Here is a 27,557-nt window from a genome sequence, read left to right as displayed (position 1 = left end):
AGAGTGGTGACATGATCTGGCGGGAACACTCAGTTTGTGTTGAGAATTGACCATGATAGGTAAGCAGGGAGGACAGTCAGAATCAGGGAGATGATTTTAGAGACTATTGAGTTATTTTGGCATGAGATGATAGGGAATTCTTTTCAGTGGACAGCAGTAAAAAAAAGTTATTGAAGAGGAAATGGATGAACCTCTCTGTACCTTAGTTTCTGCATTTATTAAAAAGGGGGAATCATTTCTAGGGTTGTTGGAAGGTGAAGGGTAATGCATGACAGGGTCTGACAGATGTCAGATGCCTGATAAATGGTGTTTATATCAGCCCAGATTCAATTTGTCTGGATGGCCTAATTTTCATATCCCCCCTTTCCTTCAGCTGCTCGAATTGTCCTACCTTGTGCTCCCACAATAGTATTTTTTAGCTCTCTATCCTCACACACTTAATTTTGACATGGCCCACCTACTACAGTAGACTAGAACATTCTTTGGGGGCAGGTACCCCATCCCATTACTCTTACATTACCAGCACCTAACACATGAGCTGGGCATCCTGATGGGCGATTGAAGGACAAACAGAAATGTCTAGTGGCCTTCATTCATCTCTAACACATATGCATTATACTTTGCACTCCTGTTTTCTTTCCAATTAAAATAATATCTGGCGTGGTATTCATTTTTCTCAGATGGGGGGGGGGGGGTGATCATAGTAGAGTTACCTAAAAATAGAAAAACAGCAGAAAGGACCCTAGGCGAGGCTCCAAAGAAATCTAGTTCCTAACCCAGATCTGCCACTTAATGGATGTGTGGCCCCTAGCAAGCCATTTAATTTCTCTAAGCCCCAGATTTCACATCTGTAAATTGAGGATAATTACATTTGTCCTAATTTTGAGAGTTGGGAGAATCAAATGACACCGAAAATGCATGGGAGAGCTTGGAGGCATGGGACCAGGCCGTCATAGTCAGAAAGTGCTGTGCAAAGGGGCCCATGGGGGAGGAAAAGGGAATATCTGTAATAATTTCAACAATAAAGATAAATTTAAAAAATAACAACAACAAAAGTACTGTGCATTTGAGAGCCACAGTACTAGGCACCAGTGATACCACTTGTACTAAACTAAAGACCAAGCTCATGGATAGTTGCTAATTTGTAAGTAGTTAACTTTTAGGATATAGTGAAACTCATGTACCCTTGCATGCTGTATATTAATTCTTCTACATCATGATTAAAAATGTAGTTATACCCTGAAAGATGAACCAAACTGAAGATTGTAAGCATAAGTAGTCAGCAAGGGATTAGGATACAAGATCAACACCCAAAGAGAAGTGACCTCACCCAATGGCCATGTAGGTCCATGCCTGCTTCACTCCCCCTCACAGGAAGAACAATGAACAATTACTGATGAACAAACACCACAGAGAAAGTTCTAGAACATGGGGTTGAGGCTGAAGCTCAGCCTGCCCACACGGACCAAGAAAGAGTGTATATGAAGGGTAAGAGAGACAGCTGCATGATTACCACAGTGCCCCTCCCTAAGGCCAAAGCAGCACCAAGTGGAAAAAGAAAAGGAGATTGCAAGCATAATTCTAACGGAGAGTACGTTAACAAGTCCTCATTCGTACTCACCTCCCTGTGGAAAGAACTGTGAGTAAATCTCTTTGAAGGTGTCTTCGTTAACAACACCGCTGGGGCATTCCTGGAAAAAGTGGTAGAGAAGCAATATGAACAAAGTGTTCATAAAATTAATTTCTTGCGCATTTTTAAAAAACAGAGCTGTCTACCATGGAAAGCTGCACCAAGAAAGCTAACCATCCAGCCTTTATTACAAAGAGAATCAAAGCACACTATAAAGTTTTCTTGCCCCAGTTCTCACAGGAAGACAAAAAGAATTGCAGATGTAAAAGTCTTTGCATATAAAACTACGCTGCTGCTTATAAGAACACATACATTTATTATCAAAGACGCAAGAGAAAATGACATTGTTTTTCATAAATCAAGCATATTGCAAGGTGCCTATGATATGGGCTTTGCTAGATCTTGGTGCTGTGTTCTCTGGAGATTTGCTGACCCAGAAAATCTTTAGTTCAATGAGAAAATGGATGCTCCATTTGGGTCAAAGGTGGCCTGGCCTAAGAAGTTTCTACCAGGAGTCATTACTAATTTCAGTTAACAGTTTGTAACAGTTTGACCTTGAATGAGGCAGGACCACAGAATTTTTTTAATTTCTGGAGGGGAGGGTCTGAAAAGAAACAGGCCTGAAGTTAATAAATTTCCACCTTTGTCCCATGGGTAGAATTATTTAAGACTCATGGATATTGATCTTGGGAACTCCAGTGATGTTGAACTGTTGCCTGGTGGGAACCTGGGCTCCCTTGGGTCAGTTGTCACAGGACCCCCAAACTGCCTGGGATTCCCCCAGGATTCACTGGAGAAAAATCAGGGGTGTGTTAATGACCTTGAATTTAGGGTTGAATATTCTGTGTACTTTAACTTTGACACTGTTCCTGGGCTCTTCAATAATCATCTGTTGTGGTTTTCAAAGCTTCTCTTTACCTTAAAAATCATTGTCCACTCACTATAAAGTTCATTTATTAATTTGATCTTTCTTTACTCAAATATGCCAGTTACTTATAACTAGTGTGCTTCACATGAGAAATTTTCTATTTTCTCATTCATTTGCTTGAAAGGTTGGAACTCTGATACATAAATAGAATTTTAAATAATTTCAATATGAACTTGTGTTTAGAAAGCTTGTCAGTGTATTTCTCTCCCAATTAATTTTAATAATAAACCTATGACTTGGGTATCTCCAGCCACACAGGCAGAACTGGAGGCTTTGTAGTAAAGCACCATTATTAGCTAGCCCCTGGGAGAGCTGGCATGTGAGTTTGGGACATTCCAGGTCACCACAGGTTTTGGATTAGATGAATCCTGTGGAAATAATGACCCCCAAGGACCAAGAAATAAATTATTTAATTAAAAAATGAGCAAAAAAGCAAGCAAGCAAATTGTGAAGATTAATTTTATGTGCCAACTTAAAAAATGGTACACATGGACTATTCTCTACCTTTTATCATGGAGTGGTTCATCCACAAAAGTGGCATCTCCACCTCTTCATCAAGAATATATAATACTCTTTGTAACACTTTAAGCAATAAGACAATTAAAAAAAAAGAATGAATTTGGCCAGGCCATGTATACAGCTAAGTGTACATGATAGACGATGTGACTGTATTAGGTAGGTTATCTCTTGCTGCTATAACAAATAGGCCCTTCAATATGTAACAAATTAAACAGAATGTAGTCTATTTCTTGCTCATCTAACAGAGTTGGGTGGGTGTACAGATTAACTGATGGTTCTTCTGAGAGTCATTAAGCGAGAGAGGCTAATGAAAGCTTGGCTATGTTCAACACGTGCCTTCTAAAGTCTCTATGATTGTCTTATCCAGAAAGAGAAGAAGACCTTGAGAAGTGTGCGTGGAAGGTATTTATGGGCCAGGTCTTGAAGTGGCAGACATCATTTCTACTCTCATTTTATGTTAGAAATCATTGAATATGTCCACCCCAAACAACAAAGAAGTCTCATGTGTCCAAGACAAAGATAGAATACAGACTTGGTAAACTGTTCGCAATGTCTTAGAGCAGCGGTTCTCAACCTGTGGGTCGCGACCCCTTTGGGGGTCAAACCACCCTTTCACAGGGGTCGCCTAAGACCATCGGAAAACACATATATAATTACATATTGTTTTTGTGATTAATCACTATGCTTTAATTATGTTCAATTTGTAACAATGAAATTGGGGCCACCACAACATGAGGAACTGTATTAAAGGGTCGCAGCATTAGGAAGGTTGAGAACCACTGTCTTAGAGGCTTATCTGAAATATACTTCAAATGCCTGTGTTCTGAAATAGATCGCCCACTGGTGCTTCAGTATCACCATCATGAAATCATTTAGCAGTATGAAGTCTTCTCCCCTGGTGTCATGTTACAATTATGACATTTTTAAGCTAACATGTCCAATAAGGCTTCAACATCTCAGGATCTATTTTTTCATCAGGACTTCTTTACTCTCACAGGAAGGACCCAAGAAGAAGCAGAGCTGCTAAATTTCGGGAAAGCGAGAAATCCTCACTCTTCTATACTTTGAGAAGATACTATCACTTTCTATAAGCCCCCATGATTTGTATATTATATGTTCTAATCACATTTTGTCTGATTATTAACAAACTAGCTGCCCAGTGCATGGATTTGTGCACTGGTGGGGTCCCTCGGCCCAGTTTGCGGGGATCGGGCCAAAACCTGCTCTCCAACATCCCCTGAGGAGTCCTGGATTGCAAGAGGGCACAGGCCAGGCCAGGGACCCCACTGGTGCATGATCAGGGCTGGGGAGAGACTACGGGAGGGCTCCAGGGCGTGCCCGGCCCATCTCACCCAGTCCTGATCAGCCGGACTCCAGCACAAGCTAACTTACCGGTCGGAGAGTCTGCCCCCTGGTGGTCAGTGCACATCATAGCGACTGGTGGAATGGTCAAACAGTCAGAGGGACAATTAGCATATGAGGCATATATATATATATATATATATATATATATATGATTATTCTGTGAAAAATATGCTGTTTACAGAAAAAAAATTAAAGTCAATAAAAATTGCCCATAATTTTACTACTGTAAGATATTTTGGTCACATATATAAGCGTATATTAATATGCTCTATGAATAAAATTTGGTATTGTATCATTAATTTTTAACTTTACAAAATATCCTGAACATTTCCATATCATGATTTTTAATGGCTGCATAATAATGTACCCATTGAATTTACCACACTTTTGGATATTAAGGGGATTGCAGCATTTTTGACTACATAGGAATAATGATGTCATTAATATTCTAGTGGTACATTCTTTCTGACTCATCCTAACACAAAAGGGTTTAAGCTCTTACTATGCACAGTCTCATTGCTTCCTGCAAAGACTGTACCAATATCTGCTACCTCCACTGCTTTATGAGAAATTTTACATCTAGAGGAGCTGCTGACCAGAATCACATGGGGATTTGACACACACCAAATTCCATGAGTAAACAGCAATAATTTGCTTCCCTCACGAATCTAATTGTCATTCTGAAAATTGCCAGAGGATATCAAGGCATTTGTACAGCTCTCTCCAGGGGATAAAGTGACGTTTTCATGAAGAGAAGGGTGCTTTGGGAGCAGTCTGTAGAGCCATATTATCACAATAACAACTGTTAACTGAGCCCATATTCCATGCCTGCTTATAGACATCATGTCTTTGGTCATTTTCTACTGACCTCAAAAGGTAGGACTTATTTAGAAATGAAAAAATGAAGCTCAGAGAGATTAAAATTAAGTAAAATGTGGATGACAGTTTTTCACAGAGCCATTCACTTATTTATTCTTTCAACAAATAATTATTCACTGACTTCTATGTATTAAACACTATTCTGCTCATTCTTCTGCCTTCATTAATTGCAATGTTATCCAGTGTCTGGATTATCATCTGTTTTCCATTAAAACTGAAAAGGTGACCTCCTGGTAAACCATCGGTGGAAATACTTCCTTGGGAAAGACACACAATGTTTGTTTGCTCCCAGAGCCAAATGAAACCATTTCAATTAAAACTGGGGATATTGATTAAAATGTATATATAATGAATTGCAGTTTGAGAATTTGTGGAAAATGTTTTGTGTTTTTTTTTGAGAAATTATTGTCTAGTCCAGCAAGGACCTCTGTACCTTCCTCCCTACTACATACACCTTAACTATGAATGGCTAGACACTAAAGTGCTGTGGAAAAAGTGGCACTTTTTAGGTCAGGTTAAAATGAACTATTCCATCAAAAGGTAGAGTGTCTTGGGGCTTTGCCTGCTGGTACATTAATCTATTATGACCAGAGAGTGATTTTGTTTTATTGCTTCTTAAACACTTCACCATGATACAATCAGGATGCAATAAATGTGGAATGAGATTTTCTTAGCCCGTAGCTGCCACTCATCTGTCAGTTGGTGAGGAGACATTTGCCTTTTGGGGCCTTACACAGGTGTTTCCTAATGATTCTTTTCGGTCCCTTCAGGTAGTGCAGTGACATCAAGTGAAGGTGAAGATCAGTTGTAAATGTACAATGAATACTTTGGTATTTATTACTAATGTCAGTACTAATAAAGTAGTAATTTTTATAATAATAACATGATGATGATGATGATGGTGATGATAATGATGACAAGCGGATACATAGGAGTACTTTCTATGTTGCAAGCATTGTGTTAAATGCTTTACATGGATTATGTCATGTGAATAAAGAGATGCTAGCCTTACCTCCACTTTACAGATGTGCAAACTGCCTTAGAGGGAAACTGCCCACGTTCTTATAATTAGAAAATGGCAGAGTGATATCTATTAATCACAAAATCAGGAAACTTGAGTGTTTAAGCAACTTTAGAGACAATTCTATTCAATGGCTTCATTTTCAAAGTGAAGAGATTGAGGTTGAGGTTAGAAGAATTGTCCATTAGCCACATGGTGGGTTGCTGAGCCTTATCTTGTGTCTGGGTTTCCTGGGGTTAGACTGATGTGTGGATGCCACAAATGCCTTCATGTCCATGCAATAGCTGGTATGTTCTGTTGAGTAGCATTTAGAATAATGCAGTGGAATGCTTATGCTCCTGGGCTCTGGAGTTACGGAGAAGAACCGACTTGAACCCCTGCTCTGCCACTTAAAAGCTGTGCAGCTTCGGACTAATTGTTTGATAGAAGAATCTAAATCTCATTGTTCTCCCCTGTAACATGGAGATAACTATTGACAGAGGAATCTTATAAAAATTAATTAAGATAATGCATGTTATGTTATCTTAACCCTCTTCTTTGCACATCATGTTGCTCATTAAATATTAGCTATTAGAGCCATAGTGACAACCAAGAATTTGGTAGGCAGAACTCCTTTATACAGAGTCATGGTAACACCAATGTGGCTGCACCAGGGTTAACTGGTATTCAGCAAAGCAGTTGAACGTGGTAGAGTGCAGGTCTGATATAATGCAATGAGCCTATAAAGCAGATATGAGTTATGCCTCCTACTCCAGTATTATAAATTGAATTTACTCTATCGAATATCGTCAGAGCTTACCCTCAAAGGCAATTGTAAATGACAGCTGAGAAGGATAAAGGCCACCACTGGAAATAAATGTCAGGAGAAACTCAGGAGTCTTTTATCCATTAATTTAAAGGAGAGTTTTCCCTAAAAATGCTTAGATGAGTACATTCAAAATACAGTAGTCCATGTAAAGTGCTTTAAAGAGAGATCCATTTAGACATAGAAAATTGCTAAAGGAATTATTGTTTTGAGGTGTATCATGAATCCTTATACTTCCACTACATAAGAAAAGAGGGATAGGTGTGAGAAATGATGACATACATAGATGCTTAAAAGATGTGACATAGTCAAAATCATAAGAGGGTCCCTGAGGAACTATGTATTTCACAGGACTTTTAGTTTTACCCCATGACACTTTTGGACCATAAATCTCTCTGGATTCCTGAAGAGGTACCTCTAAATGTTTAATACTAGTTCTGAACCTGAGGAGATGGCATACACTGGAACAGACTGAATTATGGGAAGAGGAGATTTCAGCCAGTGAAGTGGACAAATATTATTGAGAAAATACATCTGATTTGCATACCACTGCAATCACTTTTAGAGCATTCCACCAGAGTTCTGGCAACTTTCAAGAAGATAAAAGACTAGAGCCAATGAGCTGAAAGGCCTTTCTTATTTTAGAAGAAAATTACATGAGTTTGTTTTTTTTTTTTAAAGAACTCAAGTTTCTGCTTATAAACAAATCATTGAAATATTCTGGACCTCTGGGTGCCAGTCTATAAAATGTAGAAAGTAAGAGCCCTTTATAGTGAAGAAACAATAGCTCATTGACATTATCTGTAATAATAAAAGCATAATATGCTAATTAGACTGGACGTCCTTCCGGGAGGAAGCCTGGGCTGTGAGGGAGGGATTGAGGCAGGCACCGTGGCTGCGAAGGCCTACGCTTGCACGAATTTTGAGCAACGGGCCTCTAGTAAATATATAAAGATCCCAGCATTATTCTAGGAGCTCTACAAATATTGATGTAACATTCTCTCTTCAGGTCACTTATGTTGATCCTGCAAAATGAAGTTGCCCAAATTTTGCAGGAGAAGGCTTCCTGGGGTTGGGTCCAAGTCCTGAACCTTTATTGGAATGTATGCTGGGTTATTTGATTGAAAGAGCCTTCAGCAAAGAATTTTCTGAACTTTCAGAAATTCAGAAAGATTTTGAGCAGTAGGACTGGGATTTGAACCTGAGTTTGACTAAAAAGTCTTTACCATATATCTTTAGAAAGGCAAATGTAACTATAGAAAAGAAAAAATACACTGATGGAGAACTATTATCCCAGTATTTCTCAACCTCATTAAATTCACCAAAAAAAATTTACTAATACAGCGGAACCTTGATCCTCCAACGTAATTCGTTTCAGAAGACTTATCGAGAAGTGATTTGTTTGAAAATGGAATCATTTTTTTCCCATTAGAAATAATATAAATTGAATTAATCTATTCCAGACCCACAAATGATTCCCTGCTTTCACCTTTCTTATATACAGTACATAAATAAATACTTCTCAAATTTATCGAATCCCCTACTAGCCTTAAGCGAATCACTTTCAGGACTCATTCCAGGGGTATCTTTTAGGAGGTCAGTGTGCAGCATCTTCGCTTTTTCACATATCACTGCCTTGGAATTGCGGTCACTGGCTCACTGCTTTCGTTTATCCAAATCAACAACAGTTTTTCTACCTCTTCAATTGCCTGTGATCATTGTTTCTTTCACACCTGAGCAACCTTAGCACTCTTGATGGCCTCTTTATGTCTTAAAATAGTGAAAGGGTTGTCAGGTCAAACACTGAAGTTTTGTTCCACAATCAAGACATTGTTTCCATGAACAACTTAGTCGAGAACAGAATCTTTCGAGATGGGAGATGTTCGAGAACCGAGGTTTGACTGTAATTTATTCAACAAATATTCTTAGGCCGACAGGTATGATACCCACCCATTTGGAGTTATAGTCTATGGGGGAGACAAACTTTATCTACACATTCACACAAATAAATGATAATAAGAAAGTCTATCCGGGAAAAATAGCATGGGAAATCTAACGACTTTCACAAAGAAATTCAAATGTCACAGGTGAGTAGATACGGAGGAAAGAATCTCAACTTCCTCAGGTTATTTGCATTCCTAGGGAAGGTGTAGGGCAAGGTCAAATCCAGCTCTAACACATCTTATCACATATTCCTTTACTTCCGTTTTATTACCAACTCTGGGGAAAGAATACTTTGTCCCTCCCTCAGGTATTTGCCTCTCAGCAAACTACAATTTCAGGAGTAGCCCTGAGTCTCTGAAGCTTGGCTGTCAGTGGAAGGATTGTTTATTTTGTTTAATTAAATTCTGTTTGTTGCAAATACTTGAGAAGTCTCTGCCCTTTTTTTGCCTTGGAGGGATTCTTCAGAGGTTTTTCTCTAACTGGCAAGGGTCACAAGAGCTGCCCCAGAGGACGGCTGTGCGTGGACTCACAGTGCTTCCTGGCCGCCTCGTGGGCAGCGTTGCTCAGAGACACCCTGAGCCTGGGCTGGGAAGAAACTTCAAAGGGGTCTCTGGAGCTCAGAGGATGCCCGATGTAAGGGATGAGTCAGCCTCAAATGTGCCGAGTGTTTTATTACAACATAGAGGCACAAGGGGGCAGCAGTGCCCTCCATGAGAGCCAGAAACTGGATTTCTAGTTCCCACCTGGGCAGGTCTTTCCCTAAGCTTTGTGCAAGTCCGACTAGATTTCCTTCCAGAAATCTATTTTTCCTTCATGAAAGGTGACTGTGAGCTCCTGCTCGCAAGTTAGGTATACAGAAAATGTAACCATTTCAGGGAAAGGGACTCAGATATTATTAGATCGTCCATCCTAAAAATTATAGTTGGAGTAAATCAGCCTAAAATTATAACCTCTCTGTTTTGGCAGTTGGTGATTTTGATCATTTTAGTTACCAAAAATCTGTAGATTGTATGCATAAGGAAACAAGTAAATAATCAAGACAACAACAAAAATGGCAAGGTTTGAACCTAAGAGTCTTATAAATTTCTTCTGAAGTTCATGTGGGCTCTGGAGTCAAACTTCTTGGGTTTGCTTGGCTATATTGCTGGGGAAAGATTTAAATCTTTAAGACAGGAATAATAATACTTATCTCAGAGTTATCATGAGGTTTGAATAAAGACAACCCATATGCAATGTTTACTGCAACCCCTGGCACTAACTATTATGGGGGTTGCTTCTGTAATGGTGGGGTCACCATTGTGAACCTGTTTAGTTTATTGTCATTTGTCATTTAAAGGAGGATATTATATTTTCCCTTGTTAAATGTCATCTGCTTATTTAATCTTAGAGGGCTTTTGTAATCCTAAACCTATCTTCCATTTTCTTTTTTATTGTTCTAAATTGCGACCTTTGGAATTTGATAGCCCCTGGCTTAAAGTCTACTCACATCGCTTACTAGTTTTTTGGGACTTTAAATAAGTTACTTAACATCTGCAAACCTGCATTTTCCCATCATTGATTTATTCATCAAATATTTTTGAAAGAATATGTCACAGAGTATAATAAATGTTGAGGATAGAGCAGTCAATAAGGCAGGTGAAGACCCTCCTGGGGAGGTTAGAGTCCATGAGACAAGGCGTACATAGAACAAAGAGCTGCACAGATAATCATTTAGCTGCAGTTGTGATAGGTATTACAAAGGAGTGTGGGAAACCAAGCTAATCCAGGGCTATAGGGAAGACTTCCCAGGGGATGTGACATTTGAGTGACTTTACAAAGAGACCTGAAGGATGAGTACCAGATAGCAAGAGCTGTGGGGAGAGGCCAAGGTCATATATAAAGCCTGGAATATGTTCAAGGACTAAAGAGATGCAAATGTACCAGAAGGGATAGTCTCAGACAAACAGTTAATTCAAGAACTGCTAGCTATGTTCAAGATCAAGGTCTTTACTATTCATGTGATGGGGGTAAAGTACCTGTTTTACAGGACTCTAGAGAGAATTCAGTGATGCTTTACATAAAGTGCCCAGCAAAAGTCCCAATCACAATTTACAATAGTGCTCTTCCTCTTTTTTTTTTTTTAATCCTGCCAGTGCTGAACTTCTAAGTCTGGTATAGTATGTATTCAATGCATAATTATTTAGCATCTGCTCTGTATCAGGCTCTATGCTGAAGAAACAGAAAGAAAAGGACAGACATGGTCTTGCCCTTGTGGAGTCTTTCCTCTAATCAGCTCTTGTGTTTTTTTTGTGTGTGAATTTATTTCAGGTGAACAAGAGTTTCAACATAGATGGGAATTAAAGTCTCTCGCTGTCACTCCCAAAATTGGGGAAAAAGAAAACACACAGAATAAAATCACATTACCATGGGTTCCAATGTCAATAACTTGGGATTATTAATTTGTAAGTAGGAGCTACTGTTTCTTTCTTTGCTTTAGCTAATCTATACTAATAAAAGGGTAATATTCTAATTAGACTGGATGTCTTCTGGACAAAGCCACGGTGGCAGGGGCTGAGGCAGAGGTGGTTAGGGGTGATCAGGTCATCAGGGGAGCAGTTAGAGGCTGATCAGGCCGGCAGGGGAGCAGTTAGGGAGCAATAAGGTTGGCAGGGGAGAGCAGTTGGGGATGATCAGGCCAGCAGGGGGAAGCAGTTGGGGGTGATCAGGCCAGAAGGCAGAGACAGTTAGGGGTGATCAGGAAGGCAGGCAGAGAGGTTAGGGGCAATCAGGCAGGCAGGCAGAGGCATTAGGGGCGATCAGGCAAGCAGGCAGGTGAGTGGTTAGGAGCCAGGAGTCCCGGATTGTGAGAGGGATGTCCAACTGCCAGTTCAGCAGGGATTGGGCCTAAACCAGCAGTCGGACATCCCCCAAGCGATCCCAGATTAGAGAGGGTACAGGCCGGGCTGAGGGACACCCCTCCACTCCCCTGCACTAATTTTGTGCACCAGGCCTCTAGTGATGAATAATAATGATGATGATAATTTCTACAATGCATATGTGTGCCTGGTGCCATTGATTAGAATAGACTCCTATACTTACTATTGAAATAGTCACTAAGGCCTCCGTGAGGAGCTAGCATCTTTCTGGAAGGCTGGAAGACTGGCAAGCTAGTCAATAGAGCTACTACCTGTATGGATATGTTTACTTACCCTGAAAGTCTAAGTGGTCTAAATCTTATTCTTTTCTGCTTACCTGTTTTAACATATTACATATTACATATATATTTATTTACTTAACAGAAAAAAATCTTGACTTCTCAAAAAAGTTTCAGGCATAGGAAAGAACTATCAAATCACAGGAGTCTACCACTTTCACTCTTTAAAAACAAAAACGTATTTTTATTGATTTCAGAGAGGAAGGGAGAGGGAGAGATAGAAATATCAATGATGAGAGAGGATCGTTGATAGGCTGCTTCCTGTATGCCCCACACCGGGGTGGAGTCTGCAACCTGGCATGTGCCTGACAGAGAACTGAACCAAGATCTCCTGGTTCATACAATCACTGAGCTACACAGGCCTGGCTGCCACTTTCACTCTTCATTTACTTTTGCACGTTTTGCATTCTTAGAGCTCGTGGATATTCAAGATAATTATTTGCAAATATTTGCAAATATTGATTATTTCAATCAGAGAGAGATTTTCCTCAAAACTCATATTACATAACAATGCTTCCTCTCTCTAGTGAGGCATAAAGCTACAGGCTTTATGTTGTTGCCACATAATGAAGGAAAAATAATGCATATTTTCTTTAGTATCTTGCAGATATTTTTATTTTCTGTTTCATTAGCTGTTAACCTTCATGCTTCCCAGAAAAAGTTAGTGTTTGGATTTAAATTATGATGGTTTTACCTCATAATTTTTGTGTGTTTTTTCCTAATTATTTTTTTTTTTGGGGGGGGGGGGGGATGAGAAGTTTACATGGTTTGGACTCTATATAAGCTCTCAAAATATTTCAGAGCTCTTTTGCTTTAAAATAGCCCAGCATACTTAGAAAGAAGAGGGGCATTTCTTCTGGTAGTTATAACATTCAGTTAAAAAATAATTTTCCCCCAGAAAATTAGGATGCATATATTTTATTTATTTTTTCTAATTACACTTTTGTTCCAACAATAAAAAGAACCACAAAAAATACTCAAAAATTTGTAGAGAACCAAAAAAAAAAAAAGACCTGGAATAGCTGCAGCAATCTTTAGAAAGAAGAACAAGTTGGAGAGATCACAATACCAGATATCAAGCTGTATTACAAAGCCACTGTAATCAAAACAGCCTGGTACTGGCACAAGAACAAACATCTAGATCAACGGAACAGAACAGAGACCCCAGAAATCAACACAAGCTCAATTAATATTTGACAAAGGAGACAAGAACATACAATGGAGTCAAGACAGTTTCTTCAATAAATAGTGTTGGGAAAATTGGACAGATACATGAAAAAAAAAAAAAAAAAGAAACTAGACCGCCAACTTACTCCATACACAAGAATAAACTCAAAATGGATAAAAGACTTAAATGTATGTCATAAAACCATAAAAATCTTAGAAGAAACCATAGACAGCAAAATCTCAGACATCTCTCATAGCAATATATTTGTGAACACATCTCCTAGGGCAAGGAAAACTAAGGAGAAAATAAACAAATGAGATTGCATCAAAGTAAGAAACTTCTGCACAGTAAACAAACAAACAAACAAACAAAAACAACAACCATCAACAAAATGAAAAGGGAGCCCACTGTATGGGAGAACATATTTGGCAATGATACATCTGATAAAGGGTTAATATCCAAAATATATAAGGAACTCATACAACTTAACAAAAGGAAGACAAACAATCTAATTGAAAAATGGGTGATGGGCCTAAATAGACACTTCTCCAAAATGGACATACATATGGCCAAGAGACATATGAAAAAAATGTTCAAACTCACTGATCATCCGAGAGATGCAAATTAAAACGACAATGAGTTATCACCTCACACCTGTCAGAATGGCTACCATCAACAAATCAACAAATGACAAGTGCTGGCGAGGATGTGGAGAAAAGGGAACCTTAGTACACTGCTGGTGAGAATGCAGACTGGTGCAGCCACTGTGGAAAACAGTATGGAATTTCCTCAAAAAATTAAATATGGAACTGCCATTTGACCCAGTGATCCCACTTCTAGGAATGTATCCTAAGAAATCCGAAACACCAAGCAGAAAAAATGTATGCACCCTTATGTTCATAGAAGCACAATTTACAATAGCTAAGATCTGGAACAGCCCAAGTGCCCATAAGTACATGAGTGGATAAAAAAGCTGTAGAACAATTACACCATGGAATACTAGTACTCTACTGCAATAATAATACTTTTAAAAAAGGATCTCTTACCCTTTGAGACAGCATGGAGGGATCTGGAGAGTATTATGCTGAGCGAAATAAGCCAGTCAGAGGAAGACAAGTAAAAACAGAACAAAACAAAAACACACACACAAAGAAATAAGTGTAGACTTCTGTTTCTCTTGGTGCATTTTAGTGCTCCAGGAGATAACAGATGGATGAGGGAGAGTTTATATTTTTCTTAGTTATTGTTCCAAAATCTCACCCCAGGCCCAAGAAATGATATATTAGTTTATTTTATGAACTATATTTTCCCAACCAAAGGCTTTGAGCTTTAGAAAGTTATTTCAAAGACCAGCAGGAACCCGAGATGATGCAAAAATATATATATATATATAACAAAATAAATTAATCTGGAAGAACATTTGAAATTTTAATTTCACACTTCTTCTTATTTATTCAAATCAATTCTATTCAACAAATCTCTATCAAACCCCTGGTATAAGCCAGGCAGATATAAATGAATAAGATGGACAATTTAAACTGACAGTATTTTCTACAGGTTTTCCCCTTTCCACTGGGGATATATGTATATATCATTAGAAAGAGAGATGTTTGGTAGAGAGGAAACACCACTGGATGACTTTTAACATTTGCTTCTCGACTGTAAGGCAGGGTTAGCCAACATCCCTCATCACAAGAGGATTAGAATGGGGGAAGAGGTGGATGAATAAGGCTAGTCCAAGTTCACCAAGTTGGAGACTTTGGTAGGATCAACTCTTAGCTTTGTTAAGTGCACGTGGCTTCCTCTACAGGTTAACCGTGAATAGTTTCCTTCTTTGCTTTTTCTGATACTGTGCTTCTTTGACCACTGCTGCCAGTCTTGGGGATGGATTTCTGATCCACGTGCTTCTCAACCAGCTATGTAATGCCCTTAGGAAGCTATATTAGTGTCCCAGATGGAGGAGCAACCCTGTCCCAAACCAGCGATAAGGGATGATCTCTGCTGGTAGATCTGACAATGAACTCAGATCATCTTATTCATTTATATCTGCCTGGCTTATACCAGGGGTTTAATAGAGATTTGTTGAATAGAATTGATTTGAATAAATAAGAAGAAGTGTGAAATTAAAATTTCAAATGTTCTTCCAGATTAATTTATTTTGTTATATATGTGTTTTTTGCATCATCTCGGGTTCCTGCTGGTCTTTGAACTTTCAAAAGTACATTTGATAACATACACAATTCTCAAGATACCTTGGTTGTAAATTGAGTGAGACAACTTCAGAGCACAATGAAGGTAATATATTTTATTCATTTAATGTGACTTTTGGATGAGTTTGACAAAAATGCCAAGACTTTGGCTGGTCTTTCAAAGACTATCATCAATAAAGGATAGCATGTAATTAGTGATTTTAAATTTTTCATTATAGTCCTCTATATTTTCCATCTTTCGATAATAAACATAAATTAGTTTTGTGATTAGAAACAAATAAAAAATTTATTATAGAAAGAAGAAAATCATCACCACCATCAACAAACTTACCTTGGTCATTTTCCATCATGTTCCCTTATGAAAATTGCAAAAATAAGTATGACTATCTCTTGCTCATCTAAAACATACGCTGTGGGTTTCTGATATGTCTGGTCACTGGCAATTTCTTTTAAGTATTTCCGTCAGCCTGGCAGTGTAGTAGGTGGGTTGCAAGGCGAGGTACCATGTGGTGAAGAGGAACAATGTTTGGACTTGAAGTCACAGGACCTAGATTAGAGTTCTTTATCTTTCCTTGTCTATTTTTAATGGCCTTGGACCACTCCTTGATAACTGTAGCATCTGTTTTCTCAATTGAGGTGGGCCTAATAATATACCCCTATCTACCAAACAGAGTCTCTGAAAAGAAGTATCAAATATTTTGCAAGCTGTAAAATGCTATAGCCATGTGAGTTACTTTAAAGGACAATTATTCATAGTCATAAATCCTGCTCAGTGACTTAAGGTAAGGGGCCTTGTTTTAGAGATATGTTTATTGTGCAATCAGCAAAGAGGCCCTTTTGAAATGTTAACATATAGATAGGCAGTTAGACACATATAACTGGAAATAGTCAAATTGTAATATCTATCCTTCCCCAGGTTTTATATCTGGAAAGGCAGTTGTCATGTTTCATAATAAGGATGGTATTTACATCTATAAATTCCCTTTCAAATGCTCACACCTCCCAACTGCTTTGCTACCAGCAATTTATTTTTTAGGCAGTTTTATTCTGATGACAATGGCTTAGTTGAGCACTTTGGAGTTGCTGTCTGAGAATGATATAGAAGAGTATTAAACATTGTATTGTACTTCTGATGCTTTTTAAAGATTTTGTTTTCTGCCTGCAATTCAATTTTTCATTTTAGAAATTTTCTCCTGCTCTTCTCATATTGATTTCATTTTGTAGCACCATTAAAGAAGTGTTCAATGGAAAGCCTTTTTGAAATGAAAGTAGATAAGTATATATTTATACATCTATGCATTTTTTTCCCAATGCACTTACTTTTAGTGTAAGACTATTATATAATGATTAATTTGCTACTCAAATTCTAATTTCAGCTGAATCAATAGGCACATTTTATTGATTTTTGAGCATTTAGGTCATTAGTAGTTCCATGAATGTTAGCCATAATTCACCTTTAAGTTTACAATGTTAAAATTATTTAAAATTACTTACATTTATTTTCCATATAATATTTATAATAGAAATTCTCATTTGGGATATTCTTTTTTCTTTTAAAAGCAACTTTGAGATAATTGTCTGGGTGTGCAATTACATTTTTGCACTGAAGAAGGTTTTAATGTCTGGCTATATCTTTTTTAAAAATATATTTTATTGATTTTTTTACAGAGAGGAAGGGAGATGGATAGAGAGTTAAAAACATCGATGAAAGAGAAACATCGATCAGCTGCCTCCTGCACACTCCCCACTGGGTATGTGCCTGCAACCAAGGTACATGCCCTTGACCAGAATCGAACCTGGGACCCTTCAGTCTGCAGGCTGACGCTTTATCCACTGAGCCAAACCAGTCAGGGCTGGCTATATCTTAAAATGGGTTACTTTGGTAAAAAGATACCTTCCCTCTTTATTTGTAGAAATTTTACTACATATTTCCTTCCACCACAGTATTTTATTCTTTTCCTAAACACTCTTCATCTGGTATTATGCTAGCTAATTTATATATATATACTAGAGGCCCAGTGTACGAATTCATGCACAGGTGGGGTCCCTTGGCCTGCCTGGTGATCGAGGCCTATGGGAGAGCTGGCCAGGTGGAGGGAGGGACCGAGGGAGGTTGGCTGCTGGCCCCACCCCTGATCCAGGCCCCATCGGCGTGGAGGCAGGCCGCAGAGGGAGGGGTCGTGGGTGGTTTGCCAGCCAGCCCCACCCTAGATTGAGGTGGGGGGCAATAAGGGGCAGGGCCATCCTGGGTGAGGGGCTTTGGGCCAATTGGGGTGGGGGGTTGATCGGGGTCAGGAACAGCTCAAGGAGGGGCCATGGGAGGTTGGCTGCCGTCCCCACCCCTGATTGGGGCCCCATTGGGGCCGGGCTGACAGGGGGGCCACAGGAGGTTGGCCGGCGCTGCCCTTGATGGAAGGCTGATTGGGTGTAGTGCTGGCTGAGGGGAGGTGTGGGCAGTTTGCCAGCCAGCCCTGCCCCCAATGAGGGGTGGGGCCAGCCAGGGGGAGGGGCTGTGGGCCAATCGGAGTGGGGGGACTGATCAGGGGTGGGGCCGGCCAGGGGGAAGGGCTGCAGGAGGTTGGCCAGAAGGCCCCACCCCTCATTGGGCCGGTTGGTCAGCAGCAGTGGGCGTCATAGAGACCAGTCGTTCCTGTGTTCTGGTCGCTGGCTATATATATATATATCTCACTAGATAGTAAGGTCTGTAGAAAAAGGAAAATTTTTGGTCTATCAGGTTCACTGCTGTATTCCTACATATAGCATAGTGCCTAATAAGTAACAAAGCACTTCTTTTAAATGAATTAATGAAGGAGCCATCTATCTTATCTAATAAAGGAGAAACATGGTAATTAGCATATGACTGCTACCCTTCCCATTGGCTAATCAGGGTGATATGCAAATTAACTGCCAGCCAAGATGGCGGCCGGCAGCCAGGCAGCTGGAAGCGAACATGAGGCTTGCTTGCTTCAGTGACAGAGGACTCCAACGTTTCCCACCTGCTGCTGCCGGCCTCTGAGCTGGCAGTTTGAAACATTGTAACAAATATAGAAGCTAAACAAAACCCCAGAAACCAGCTTTCAGCCAGCCGGGATCTCAGAGCTGGAGTTATACATTGTTTCAATTATAGAACGCAAACAAACCAGATACCTGCTTTCAGCAGCAAAAGCCTCAGAGCTAGAGCCAGAGCTAAAGCTGGCCCAGAATAAAAAGAAAAAAAGGAGCGGTTGGGAGCTTCAGTCACCCGCCAGCCTGAAAGCAGCCCTCACCCCCTCAGCCAGACTGGCCAGGCACCCCAGTGGGGACCCCCACCCTGAAGGGTGTGTGACTAGCTGCAAACAGCCATCATCCCCTCATCCAGGCTGGCCAGGCACCCCAGTGGGGACCCACACCCTGATCCAGGACACCCTTCAGGGCAAACCAGCTGGCCCCCAGGCCTCTATCCTATATAGTAAAAGGGTAATATACCTCCCAGCACCGGGATCAGCAGAGCCGCGAGGCCTCCTGGCACCAGATCAGCGTCACAGGGGGCAGCGCCCCAACCTCCCGATCCACCTTGCTCTGTGTGTAACTGGGGGCGGTGCCCTAACTCCCCTATCGGCCCTACTCTGTGAGTGACAGGGGGGAGCTCCTCAACCCTTTGATCGGCCCTGCTCTGTGCGTGACAGGGGGGAGTTCCCCAAACCCCTGATGGGCACGGCTCTGTGCGTGACAGGGGGGAGCTCCTCAACCCCCTGATTGGCCCTGCTCTGTGCGTGACAGGGGGTGGTGCCGCAACCTCCCCATGGACCCTGCCTTGAGTGTGACGGGGGCGGTGCCCCAACCCCCCAATCGGCCCTACCCTGAGCGTGACTGAGGGTGGCATTGCAACCTCCCGATCCGCCCTGCTCTGTGCATGACAGGGGGTGGTGCCTCCACTCCCCAATCAGCCCTGCTCTGAGCCCGATCAGGGGCTGCACCTAGGGATTGGGCCTGCCCTCTGCCACCCAGGAGCAGGCCTAAGGCAGCAGGTCGTTATCTCCTGAGGGGTCCCAGACTGTGAGAGGGCACAGGCCGGGCTGAGGGACCCTGCCTTCCCCCCTGAGTGCACAAATTTTTGTGCACCGGGTCTCTAGTCTATATATATAAAAGGCTAATATGCAAAGTGTCCCCTCAGGAGTTCCACCGTGAGACCGGGAGTTTGATTGCTTGCTATGACGTGCGCTGACCATCAGGTGGTGGCACGGAACATAGGAAGGCCCCGGCTGGCAGCTGGCAGCTGGGGAAGGAAGGCCCCAGCTGACAGCCAGAAGCTGAGAAGGGAGGCCCCACTGGCAGCCAGAATGCCCCCATCTGCCCTGATCGCCGGCCAGGCATAGGGACCCTACCCGTGCACACATTTCATGCACCAGGCCTCTAGTAAACTATAAGAGACAAGGGAAAGGATGAACATATAAATACATGAAAATTTAATCCAAATGACTATGCAAATGTTATGTTAAAAAATAAAACCCTGAAGTACATTGGAGAAAATATTTATAAATATTGTCCAGACCGTGCCATGATTGCTGTTTTTCTATGTAAGGAGGAACACCTTGGTTCCCATTCGAAAACTAGTCTTTCCACTGAAACTAGCAAAATTTAGCCCCATCTGTCATTGTGGTGCACAGTGAAAGAGACAGAGAACACATAGGGCTTAAGTCGTGTGAGGGAAACTCAGCTCCAAGAAAACAGACAGGGGAAGCAGTCCCTGCACAGTCCCACTGAGGAGGCTGAAGGAGAGCAGAGCCTCCAAAGTAGCATATTTATAGTCTCTGCTCACAGAGGACTTTGAATAAGTGCCTAAAGAAAGACAATGAATCATCCACAAATAGTTATAAGGCTCTGATTAAGTTTAAGAAAGGAATAGCCTAGTGTATTTATCAAGAAGAGGAAGAAGAAATACCCAGAAGAGAGTTCAGTAAGTAGTTGGTGAATTCAGAGCAAACAAAAATGGATAAACATACTTTTAGGGCATGCATTAAGGCCTCCTTCCATATTTCCACAGTGTGCATTTAATCCTTCTTTAAAATAATCCATTCATGTGTACAAGGTGGGACAGGGGATGGGGTGAGAGGGAGCAGGCAAAGAGGGGGGAATGGGAGAAATCTGTAATAGTGCAACAATAAGACATACAAAAAATAAATAAAATGAGCATACAGCAAACAAATAAACATAAAAAATTCATTTTCATGTTAAATTCCCAAATTAAACAAGTAAATACAACTTCTACATGTGTTATTTTTTTTTTTATTTTTCGCTAAAAGTATTACAAAGTGTATTACATAAGTGTCCTTTTTTCCCCCCCGCCCTTGACAGACCCCTGCCCTCCCTTACCCCCCAGTGTCTTATGTCCATTAGTTATGGTTATATGGATGCATACCAGACCTTCGGTTGATCTCTTAATCCCCTCCCTCCTCCCCCCCAACCCTCCCTGGCCTTCCCGCTGCAGTTTGACAATCAGTTTGAGGCAGCTCTGCCTCTGTATCTATTATTGTTCAAAAGTTTGTAATGGTCTTTATTATCCATGAATGAGTGAGATCATGTGGTATTTTTCCTTCATTGACTGGCTTATTTCACGTAGCATAATGCTCTCCAGTTCCATCCATGCTGTTGCAAATGGTAAGAAATCCTTCTTTTTTACAGCAGCATAGTATTCCATCGTGTAGATGTACCACAGCTTTCTAATCCATTCATCTACTGATGGGCACTTAGGCTGTTTCCAGATCTTAGCTATGGTGAATTGTGCTGCTATGAACATCGGGGTGCATATATCCTTTCTGATTGGTGTTTCTGGTTTCTTGGGATATATTCCTAGAAGTGGGATCACAGGGTCAAATGGGAGTTCCATTTCCAATTTTTTGAGGAACCTCCATACTGCCTTCCATAGTGGCTGCACCAGTCTGCATTCCCACCAGCAGTGCACAAGTGTTCCTTTTTCTCCACATCCTCTCCAGCACTTGTCGTTTGTTGATTTGTTGATGATGGCCATTCTGACAGGTGTGAGATGGTACCTCATTGTTGTTTTGATTTGCATCTCTCGGATGATTAGTGACTTTGAGCATGTTTTCATATGTCTCTTGGCTTTCTGAATGTCCTCTTTTGAAAGGTGTCTATTTAGATCCTTGGCCCATTTTTTGATTGGATTGTTTATCTTCTTTTTGTTAAGTTGTATGAGTTCCCTATAAATTTTGGAGATTAAGCCCTTATCAGATATGACGTTGGCAAATATGTTTTCCCACGAGGTGGGTTTTCTTGTTGTTTTGTTGATGGTTTCTTTTGCTGTGCAGAAGCTTTTTATTTTGATGTAGTCCCATTTGTTCAGTTTCTCTTTAGTTTCAACTGCCCTAGGAGCTGTATCAGTGAAGAAATTGTTTTGGCATATGTCTGAGATTTTGCTGCCTTTGTATTCTTCTAGAATTTTTATGGTTTCCTGTCGTACATTTAAGTCCTTTATCCATTTTGAGTTTATTCTTGTGTATGGTGTAAGTTGGTGGTCTAGTTTCATTTTCTTGCATATATCTGTCCAATTTTCCCAACACCATTTATTGAAGAGACTATCTTGGCTCCATTGTATGTTCATGCCTCCTTTGTCAAAAATTAATTGAGCATATTGGTTCGGGCTAATTTCTGGACTCTCTATTCTATTCCACTGATCTATATGTCTGTTCTTGTGCCAGTACCAGGCAGTTTTGAGAACAGTGGCTTTGTAATACAGCTTGATATCTGGCATTGAGATCCCACCTACTTTGTTTTTTCTCAGGATCGCTGCAGCTATTCGGGGTCTTTTTTTATTCCAGATGAATTTTTGGAGAGTTCGTTCTAGATCCTTGAAGAAGGCCATTGGTATTTTAATGGGAAGTGCGTTGAATGTATAGATTGCTTTGGGTAATATGGACATTTTAATGATGTTGATTCTACCAATCCAAGAACATGGTATGTTCTTCCATCTGTTTATGTCTTCCTCTATCTCTTTTTTCAACGTCCTATAGTTTTCTGAGTAGAGGTCTTTTACCTCTTTAGTTAAGTTTATTCCTAGGTATCTTAATTTTTGGGGTGCGATGGTAAATGGGATTGTTTTTATAATCTCTCTTTCTGAAAGTTCACTATTGGTATATAGAAATGCCTCGGATTTCTTGGGGTTAATTTTGTATCCTGCTACATTGCCAAATTCATGTATTAAGTCTAGTAGTTTTTTGATGGAGTCTCTAGGGTTCTGTATGTATAATATCATGTCATCTGCAAATAAGGACAGTTTTACTTCCTCTTTTCCAATTTGGATGCCTTTTATTTCTTCTTCTTGTCTAATTGCAGTGGCTAATACTTCCAGGACTATGTTGAACAGGAGTGGAGAGAGTGGACATCCCTGTCTTGTTCCTGTTCTTAGGGGAAATGGTGTTAGTTTTTGTCCATTGAGTATGATGTTGGCTGTGGGCCTGTCATATATGGCTTTTATTATGTTGAGGTATGATCCTTCTATTCCCACCTTGCTGAGAGTTTTTATCAAAAATGGGTGTTGGATTTTGTCAAATGCTTTTTCTGCATCAATTGATATGACCATGTGGTTTTTTTCTTTCAATTTGTTTATGTGATGTATCACGTTTATTGATTTACGGATGTTGTACCATCCTTGCATCCCTGGGATAAATCCTACTTGGTCATGGTGTATGATCCTTCTGATGTACTGCTGGATCCGATTTGCTAAGATTTTGTTGAGGATTTTGGCGTCTATGTTCATGAGGGATATTGGCCTGTAATTCTCTTTCATTGTGTTGTCTTTACCTGGTTTTGGTATTAGGGTGATGCTAGCTTCATAAAATGTGTTTGGAAGTGTTCCATCCTCTTGGACTTTTTGTAGTAATCTGAGGAGGATAGGTTTCAGTTCTTCCTTAAAAGTTTGGTAAAACTCCCCTGAGAAGCCGTCTGGTCCTGGGCTTTTGTTTGCTGGAAGCTTTTTGATGACTGCTTCAATTTCTTCCATCGTTATTGGCCTATTGAGATTTTTAGATTCTTCCTGATTGAGTTTTGGAATGTTGTATTTTTCTAGGAATTTGTCCATTTCCTCCAGATTGTCTAGTTTGTTGGAGTAGAGTTGTCCGTAGTATTGTTTAACAATCATTTGTATTTCTTTGGGGTCTGTTGTTATTTCGCCTCTATCATTTCTGATTTGGTTTATTTGGGACCTCTCTCTTTGCTTCTTGGTGAGCCTGGCTAGGGGTTTGTCAATCTTGTTTATCCTTTCAAAGAACCAGCTCTTGGTTTCATTGATTTTCTGTATTGTTTTTTTGGTCTCTATTTCATTGATTTCTGCTCTAATCTTTATTATCTCCTTCCTTCTGCTCACTCTGGGCTTTTCTTGTTGCTCTCTTTCTAATTCTTTGAGTTGTAGAGTTAGATGATTAACTACCATTTTTTCTTGTTTTTTGAGGTAGGCCTGTAGAGCTATAAACTTCCCTCTCAGGACTGCTTTCATTGTGTCCCAGAGGTTTTGGATTGTTGTGTTTTCATTGTCATTAGTGTCCAGGATGTTTTTAATTTCTTCTTTGATGTCATCGGTAACCCAATCAATATTTAATAACATGCTATTCAGCTTCCAAGTGTTTGAGTATTTTGGGTTGTTTTTATTGTGGTTTATTTCTAACATTATGCCATCGTGGTCTGAGAAGATGCTTTTTATGATTTCAATCTTCTTGAATTTGTGGAGACTTTGCTTGTGACCCAATATGTGGTCTATTTTTGAATATGTCCCATGAGCACCTGAGAGGAATGTATATTCCGCAGCTGTGGGGTGAAGTGTTCTGAAGATGTCAATTAAGTCCATCTGATCTAGTGAGTCATTTAGGATTGCTGTTTCTTTGCTGAGTTTTTGTCTAGCGGATTTATCCAGTGATGTTAGTGGTGTATTAAAGTCCCCTACTATGATTGTATTGTTGTCGATCTCTCCCCTGATACCTTCCAGGAGTTTTCTTATGTATGTGGGTGCTCCTGCATTGGGTGCATATATGTTTATCAGGGTTATATCCTCTTGTTGTATTGATCCCTTTAGTATTATGAAGTGGCCTTCCTTATCTCTGGTTATGGCCTTCACTTTGAGGTCTATTTTGTCGGATATAAGTATTGCTACCCCAGCTTTTTTTTCATTTCCATTTGCCTGAAAGATATTTTTCCATCCCTTCACTTTCAGTCTGTGTGAGTCCCTTCTAATGAGGTGGGTCTCTTGTAGACAGCAAATGTATGGGTCATGTTTTTTTATCCATTCAGCCACTCGATATCTTTTGATTGGACCATTTAGTCCATTTACATTTAAAGTTATTATTGAAAGGTACTTGTTTGTAGCCATTTCTATTTTTTTGTGGCTGCTTTCTTTCTGGGCTTTTTATTTCTTCTTTTTACACCAGTCCCTTTAGCATTTCTTGCATTGCTGGCTTGGTGGTGATGAACTCCCTTAGCCTTTTTTTGTCTGTGAAGCTTCTTATTTCCCCTTCAATTTTGAATGATAGCCTTGCTGGATAGAGTATTCTTGGATTCAGTCCTTTGCTTTGCATCACTTTGTAGATTTCCGTCCATTCTTTTCTGGCCTGATGTGTTTCTGTTGAGAAATCGTTTGATAATCTGATGGGGGACCCTTTGTAGGTAACTCTCTGTTTCTCTCTTGCAGCCTTTAAGATTCTCTCTTTGTCTTGTACATTTGCCATCGTTATTATGACGTGTCTTGGTGTCGGTCTTTTGGGGTTCATCTTGCCTGGGACTCTCTGTATTTGTGTAACTTTTTTCTTCCCCATATCTGGGAAGTTTTCTGTCATTATTTCTTCAAATAGATTTTCTAATCCTTGCTGCTCTTCTTGTCCTTCTTGCAGCCCTATTATGCGTATGTTACTTCGTTTCATGTTGTCCTGAAGCTCCCTTAGGCTCTCCTCCTGTTTTTTAATTCTTTTCTCCAGTTGCTGTTCAGATTGAGCTTGTTTCTCTGCCTTATCTTCTAACTCACTAATTCGGTCTTCTGCTTCTTCTAGTCTGCTGTTGAAACTTTCCATGGTGTTTTTGATTGTAGCTATATCACTTTTCATTTCTTCCTGATTCTTGCATAGGTTGTTGATTTTCTCATCCATCCGGTGAATGAATTGTACAACCATCATTCTGAATTCTTTTTCTGTCATGTTGCACGCTTCAGCTTCATTAATTTCCTTTCTTGGTGATTCTTCATTGTCTTTCCTCTGGGTATTGTGTCGTCTCTTCATTCTGATTATCTCCTGATGGTTCAAAGGTTGAGTTGCGTGGGCCTGGGCCGTGCGCAGTGGGAGGCTCCCACCACCCTAGTGTCACTGAAGAGCTCTGACACTAAGATGTGTGGTTGTTGTTGGTTGGTGGGAACCAGGTACATGTGTTATTATAGTTCTTTATCTACACTAGGTAGACAGATCCTGTCTGTCTATTGCAATTGGTCAAACATGATTCTAGATGTTCCTCGGAAGGTTTTTTAAAATGGAATTGTGTTCAAGTCGGTAGACTTTGAGTAAAGCAGACTGCCCTCCATAATGTGAGAGAGGTTCATCCAATCAGTTAAAGGTGTTTAGAAAAAGACTGATTGCCCTTGAGGAAAAGGGCATTCTGCTAGGAAACTACCTTTTGTCTTGAACTTTGGCTCTTTACTGGATCTCCACCCTGCAGCCTGCCCTGCAGGTTTTGGCCTTGCCTCCACAGTTGTGTAAACCAATTCCTTGAAATAAATATGTCTCTTTCTCTCTAACTAATACAACTAATGAGAGAGAGAGAGAGAGAGAGAGAGAGAGAGAAGATTAAAAATAAAAATTACTACATTAACACAAAAGAATCATAAAAGAGTTCCTTTTATCTCTTGTGAAATGGGCATCAACAATTACTCATAGTGTGGCTATGAAAATCAAGTGGGTACAGATCTGCTAAAATATGTTTAAACCCCTTAGCACTAAATAATGGAGCAGTTCTTAAAATTAGTTTTTCATTACTATTAGTAACTCTGTTCTAGTTTCCATTCTATTTTTTTAAAAAGTACTCATTTCCTATTATTATGCTCAGTAATACAGCCCTTCTCTGAGTCATAGCCATAATATTCTTGACAGAGTGATTCAAGACAGCATGTCTAATTTCTCAAACTTGAGAGAAGCTTTTGGTGCAGAATAAACAAGAAACACGGGAATCAGTAAGAAATAAAAACACCAAAGTTTTAAGGCCCCAAATAAAAAATGGTTTTAAGTGAATATAGATGAATGCATAAAACAGATACAGTGAATAGTAATACATGGAAATAATGTATGTTGCATTATAGGTTGTTTTTCTAAATATCCAACTTTTCAATAAATAGCTATTTTAATAACCTCTGTGTTCAAAGAATCCAGTGCCCTGTGAAATGAAAATTCTGAAATAAGCAACCGTTCTATATTTTCTATTTCTCTTGAGAAAGTCATGAGCTGACCCCTATTGCTCTAATGTAGAGGATATGAGGGCAGGCCCTCTCACCCCAGCCAGCTAACTCTGTTGTGTAATGATTTTCCTCTTGGCCAACCCTTACAATGAATATAACAACTCAATTTTAGTGCCACAGGCTAAAAAGGACTCCAGTGTCACTGGAGTTTTCTTTTTCCACAGAGCTTAGAAAATATCTAAGGGGATATTTTCTGGTTTTATCTGCATTTGTATTCTGCTCAGGTAATAGGAAAAATCTATCTGCTGTAGAAGCTGTTACAAAAGTACAAAAGATGCAAGGTTAGAACATATATTTAAAAAATAACACAAAAAGGGAAAACAAAATGGTCTATTGGTTTTGCGCCCTAAGGGCTTCCAACATAATAATCAAGCATGCCTTGCAAGATCAAATTGTGCCTTCAGAGAAGTGCAGTGGTG

General features: G+C 40.0%; 1 protein-coding gene across 4 annotated transcripts in view; it reads right to left on the bottom strand.

Moving 5' to 3' along the window:
• The window catches only part of KCNIP4 (potassium voltage-gated channel interacting protein 4), a 948,564-nt gene that overhangs the window by 29,963 nt on the left and 891,044 nt on the right, over positions 1-27,557 (bottom strand). For all 4 annotated transcript variants that reach the window (XM_070398743.1, XM_070398733.1, XM_070398726.1 and 1 more), the window contains exon 3: positions 1,622-1,691. In XM_070398743.1, the coding sequence (XP_070254844.1) occupies positions 1,622-1,691 (70 nt within the window). The remainder of the gene's footprint in view (positions 1-1,621; positions 1,692-27,557) is intronic.

The sequence above is a fragment of the Myotis yumanensis genome, unplaced genomic scaffold (assembly GCF_028538775.1).
Source record: "Myotis yumanensis isolate MYYU_CA2020_CCGP unplaced genomic scaffold, mMyoYum1.0.hap1 SCAF_1, whole genome shotgun sequence".
Classification (NCBI taxonomy): domain Eukaryota; kingdom Metazoa; phylum Chordata; class Mammalia; order Chiroptera; family Vespertilionidae; genus Myotis; species Myotis yumanensis.
Note: the sequence above shows the minus strand (reverse complement) of the source record. Positions and strands in the feature narration are given on the sequence as shown.